This window comes from Suricata suricatta, chromosome 4, assembly GCF_006229205.1.
Source record: "Suricata suricatta isolate VVHF042 chromosome 4, meerkat_22Aug2017_6uvM2_HiC, whole genome shotgun sequence".
In the NCBI taxonomy this organism is placed as follows: Eukaryota; Metazoa; Chordata; class Mammalia; order Carnivora; family Herpestidae; genus Suricata; species Suricata suricatta.
Genome location: NC_043703.1, coordinates 106799890 through 106805889, shown reverse-complemented (window position 1 = coordinate 106805889; position 6000 = coordinate 106799890). Strand labels below are relative to the sequence as shown.

The 6000-nt window shown below is 38.1% G+C and overlaps 1 protein-coding gene across 1 annotated transcript in view; it reads right to left on the bottom strand.

Annotated features, from left to right (window-relative positions):
* Positions 1-1139: 1139 nt before the first annotated feature.
* Positions 1140-6000, bottom strand: part of B3GNT2 (UDP-GlcNAc:betaGal beta-1,3-N-acetylglucosaminyltransferase 2) — a 27221-nt gene continuing 22360 nt past the window's right edge. The window contains exon 2 of the mRNA XM_029937452.1: positions 1140-3661. Coding sequence (XP_029793312.1) covers positions 2459-3652 — 1194 coding nt within the window. The 5' untranslated portion in view covers positions 3653-3661 and the 3' untranslated portion in view covers positions 1140-2458. The remainder of the gene's footprint in view (positions 3662-6000) is intronic.

The following is a 6000-nucleotide window of genomic DNA, read 5'->3' as shown; positions in this document are numbered from 1 at the left end:
GTAAAACCACAATGAGGAATCACCTCACTGACTAGAATCAAAATGACAATAAAAAGGATTGACAATGATGTAGAGAAAAAGGAACCTTCATGCATAATTGATGAGAGTGCAAATTGGCACATGCATACAGTATGGAGATTCCGCAAAAAATTACAAATACAAATATCACATGACCCACATAATTCCACTACTGGTATTTACGTACAGAAAATAAAAACATGAATTTGAAAATATCTACACACCCCTATGTTTACTGCAGCATTATTTACAAAAGTGGAGATACGAAGCAACTCAAGGGACCATGCATAGATAAATGGATAAAGGAGAGATGGTATATACATGCAATGGAATATTACCTAGCCACAAAACACACAATGGAATATTACCCAGCCACAAAACACACAATGGAATATTACCCAGCCACAAAACAAGGAAATCTTGCCATTTGTGACAACATAGATGGACCAAGAGAGTATTAATGGTAAGTGAAATGAGTCAGACAAAGAAAGACAAATACCGTAGGATTTTACCTTTACTTATACGTAGAATCTAAAAAACAAATTAATAACTACAAAGCAGAAACAGACCCATAAACAGAGAACAAACTGATGGTTGCCAGAGGAAAGGGGGAGGGAAGATGGGCAAGATGAAAGAGACAGGCTTCCAATTAGAATAAAATTCGCCGAGATAAAAGGCATAGCACCGGGGAATATAGTTGATGATACTGTAATCGTGTTGCATGGTCGAAGATAGAAGATACACTCATGGTGAGCAGAACATAATATAGGGAGAAATTTAATCACTATGCTGTACACCTAAAAATAATGTAACATTGTGTACCAATTATACTCAAAAATATTAAAAAGTTGCTGCCTTTTTCCTAGTTAAATTCTCTCTACTTACCACAAATGGAAGCATAAATAAATAAGTATTTATACTCTTCTTTCAAGACTCTAAATGGGAAAGCACTTTTAAGAATTTTAAATGCAAAGACAGAGGACCCCCCTGAAACAGAAGAAGTTACAGGTCAAGAGTACTATAATAGTTTCTGGGTAGAAAAAAATTGTCTCTTCTGGGAAAATGTAATCAAATACAAGAAACAAAAGAGAGCATAGATGATTACACATTACACATGGCAATTAAAAATACAGTGACTTTATTTCCATCATCTTACAGACCCCAGTATCACATCTGGTAAGAAGCATCATTTCTATAAACAGAAAAATATTTCGAGAAAGCATGTTACAAGATAGTATATATAAGCAACAGTTTGGCAGAATTTTATCAACTCTAGTAGTTCACAGACCCCTCCCCCGAAAAAAGCCAAATTTTAAAATTCAAAAATAACAGTTAGCTTTAACATATGTTACACCTTAACACTTAAAATACCATGCTCTAGTTAAATAGTTTCATCAACAACACTGTATACAAATAAAATATTACACAAAATATATTTAAGAAAATGTTTTGGTCTTTGATCTGAACAATAAATAAAAACACAGGCACTTCTACACTGAGACAGGGAAGCAGTCACTACTCAGAATAATTTTGTATAAGTGACACGAGAAAATATGGCAAGAATAGAATCCTGGAGTTTTAAACTGACAATCCATTCACGAGAAGGTCTGCAATTTCAATCTTTTCACTTGAAGTTCAGAAATTACAAATGCCTTCTTGGTCCCCATCGAAAAATCCCAAGCACAATATGGCTCCCAGGGTCAATTTAATCTTCCAATGGCCATTAAGAAATCAATCTTCAAATACTAAAATTAGAGAACTATCATGGTACCACCAGCAAACCAAATACCGGACAGTTAAGCTTTCTCCTTATTATGGTCATAAGACCATATAACAAGGTAAACTGGGTAAGTGTCACACAGTGATTCTCATTTTGCAAAATTAACTGACTTATGAAAATAAGAAAATACTGTTGGGGTGGCAGGAAATCTTGACAGAAGTTAATTTTTGTAGACCATTTAAAAATTTCATCCAAATTTCATGAATATAAATGGAATTCCATTCAACAAAAACCACTGAATCATGTATAACAAGATTTTTGTAGCCAAAATGTTTATAAACAGCTAAATTGCAGATAATTCACTCATTATAATGGAAAGTAAGAATATTCTCATAGGAGGGCAAAACATACACATCCTAAACTGGTCAAATTCCAGAAATTATGATTTCAGCTGGGAAGGGAGGCAAATTAGAAAATAATGGCCACTACAGGAAGGATTGGAACCAATTTTCCCACCATATCCTCTGTAAAAAGTTAACAATCTTCTGCTTTCCCTCTTCAGAAAGTACCACACTGGAGGGTTTAGAGGCCCTCCAATGGGTACTACTAACGAAGGCAATTTTGATGCTTTAACATGGATATTACTCCTAATGTGGAAGAACACAACATGGGAACTACTGAAGATATGTCTTTCTATGCAAAACTTAGTTTGTATATATTTCAGCAATTTAAATGAGCATTTCGCAACCGAGACCAAATATCAATCATCTCTTGAGGTTTTCTACTATGTACTAACATCAAATCTACATAGGAACAAATGTTATTCTTGTTTTTCTCTTCTATATCAAATGTCTTGAAGCCTTTGTGTTTCTCTGGAACGAGGCCGAGTTTCTGAAGGCACATTCCAGTATAAACATCATCGATGGGGTAGAGGAGGACCCGGTCAGTCACATTGTACAGCCTCAGGGCCAGGTGGCCAGAGTAGAGGAACCCACCTCCCCCTGCATAAGGCGGATAGACACCAGTGTAAACAACTTCTGGGATGTAGTACTTCAGTTTCTTATCCCGATGAGGTCCAGCATTGTGGATCACATCACCTATAAACAAATCTTTGGCTTTGTTCTTGGATAAGCTATTCAAGTAATTCAGGATGTGATGCGTGTTCACAAAAACATCGTCATCGCCCTTGAAAACAAACTCAGCATTTGGGCAGGAAGTGCTCACCCACCGGAGAAAGAGCACTTCTTTCAGGGACAAGTTGAAGAAAGTGTCTCTGTAGTTCCACATAAGAATGTCTTGGTGCTTCTCACTCTCAAATTTCAACATATCTGACAGGTCTGGGTGGTTGTCCTCTGGCGGAGTCTGACCCAGTAAGAAGACTCGCACTACGGTTTGGTTCTCCACATTGGTTTCTCTGCCCCAAGATTCTCGAATTGCTTGCCTTCTAGCAAAATGTGGAATGAGGGACTTTATCGCCAGTAATAAGAAGGGTTTCTTTGCACATTTATCTGGTTGATCTATAAGTAGTGAATAATTTCGACATCTCAAATACAGTAGAAAGTCTTTAAATCTGTCTGGCAAATTGTTGAAACCTGAAACTACTGACGTGACCCTCAGGTCAGGCTCACAAAAATTTAGATGGCTTATGTTGGAAAACCCGTATACTTCCCCTGTCTGGTTGGGCAACATATTCAAAATGGGATTGTACCGCCTGTTCAGCTTTTCTTGTTCTCTGTTCCAATATGCCACAGGGGGATCAGATATCTTCCAGAACTTTTCTTTGGGTATTATTACTTCCCCCTTTCCATTTTTTTCTTGGCTGCTGCTTTTGGAGACTTCCACAATCAAATAAATGAAGACATTAACCATCATCAGGATACCCAACAATTTTATTCTTCGTCGTCCAACACTCATGTCTCATATCTGGAATAAAGAGGAGGAGCATTGTATTAATTAGATCATTATTAATTTGCATTTGCTGACATATGTCACTTGCCTCTTTGTCTTTATCTTCTCTGGAATAGTAGTTTAGAACATAGATTCAAGGCTCATACTGCCTAGGTTCAAATCATGGCCCTACAGGGGTGCCTGGGTGGCTCAGTTGGTTAAGCCTCCAACTTCGGCTCAGGTCAGAACTCACCTTCGTGGGTTCGAGCCCCGCATCAGGCTCTGTGCTGACAGGTAGCTCAGAGCCTGGAGCCTGCTTCCAGTTCTGTGTCTCCTTCTCTCTCTGACCCTCCCCCTCTCATGCTCTGTCTCTCTCTGTATCAAAAATAAATAAAACATTAAAAAAAGTCATGGCCCTACCGTTCTAACTCTGTGACTGTGGGCAAGTTGTGTAACTGAGGTCTCAGTTTCTCCTCTATAAAATGGGGATAATAACTCACTTCATAGAATGGTTGCAAGAGCTTTATGACTTTTTATATGTAAACCTTTCAAAACAGTGGCTGGCCCACAACAAGCAGTACATAAGTGACTGTTACAACAGAGGGGATGTTTTAGACACCTGAAGCCAAAGATATGCATTTACTAAATAACCCCACAGGTGTTCAACTTCCTTACTTACAAGGAGACAAACAGAAACCTCTGTCTTGCAAACTGATTCACCCACAATACATAACAAATTTTGTACTATGACCCAATAAGCACATAGAACTGTATTCATATGTGTGTTACAGTGTTACAATGTGTAATTCACAGATTTTTCTATTTTGTTTTATTTCATTTTTTAGAAAATGGCGATCCCAACCCTGAGTGGTTTCTCAATTCACAGTTTTATAGATGAAGAAACCGAGGCAGAGAGATTAAGATGCTTGCCCAGGGGTGCAGGGCCAGGAGGTGGAAGAGGCTGAGTATGCAGAGAAAGAAAATGACAAGACTCATATTGGCTTTATCCTACTGGCCAAAAATTGAGGACAACCCAAATACCATCAATAGAATAGATCATCAAATTGTAGTATTTCATAAAATGGAATAACCCCCAGCAATAAAAATGCTGAAAGACAGTGCATGAAAGACAAACCTCAGGGGCACTTGGCTGGCTCAGTCAGTAGAGCATGCTATTCTTGATCTTAGGGTCATGAGTCTGAGTCCCATGTTGGATGAAGAGATTACTTAAATAAATAAACAAGCATTGTTGTTTTTATTTTTTAAAGAAGACCTCAAATTCCATATGTTAGGTTCAAGAAGGCAAGATAAATCTGGGATCTAAAAATCTGAAAATGACAGAAGTAGAGGTTTTGACTAGAAAGTGACAGGAGGGAACTTCCTAGGGAACAGAAATGTACTGTGTACGTCTTGGCCTGGATGAGGGTTTCATGGGTGTACACATTTGTCAAAACTCAAACTGCATATTTAAGATCTCTGCTGTTCATAGCAAACTGAAAAAGGGAAATGAAAATGACATTTTCGTGAAATATCAAAGGCCAAGAATAGATTTCAGGCTGTGGGCAACTGAAGAAAGAGCAATAAAATAGTTGGTTTGCCAGGGATGTAACTCCAGAGTTCTAGTACTACTGTGATGGATGACCTATGACCTACAAATGGATGACCTACACAAGAACCATCTAGATAACCTCGACAACCCAAAAAAGTGGTAATGGGAATATACTGTAAGAATGTTCTTACCAGGTTAATTCTATCACTGAGAATCTATCCTTAGAAAAGAATTCCTAAGAAGTACTGTGTCCCAGGAAGGGATACAATGTATCTATGAAGTAGGTGTGGTTACTTTTATTCCGACTTTATACCTGAGGAAACAGATTTAAAGAAGTAACTGTTAAGGGCAGACCTGGAATCCTAGCCAAGGCAACCAGGTTCCAAGGCCACCAAATTAAACAGTAGCCACTCTCCTCTGACCTCCAGAAACAAAGCTGGGTGCCTATTTCAGTAAAGGATAGTGTTTATTATTTTTAAAAAATTTTTTAATGTTTATTTTTGAGAGAGAAACAGGGAGAGATAGAGAATGTGTGTGCATGCCTGTGTGTGTATGTGTGTGTGTAAGGGAGGGAGGGTCAGAGAAGAGACAGAGATACAAAATTTGAGGCAGGCTTTAGGCTCTGAGCTCAAATTCAGACTGTGAGGTCATGACCTGAGCTGAAGATGGACGCTTAACTGACTAAGCCATCCAGGCGTCCATATATATTTTTTTTAATATAAGAGGGTTTTTACATTAACTGGGCTCTAACATCAAGTCCTAAGATGAAAGTATTTGTTATGCTGAGAATGCTGTGAAGTTATAACCTGCTGCACAGCCCACATTA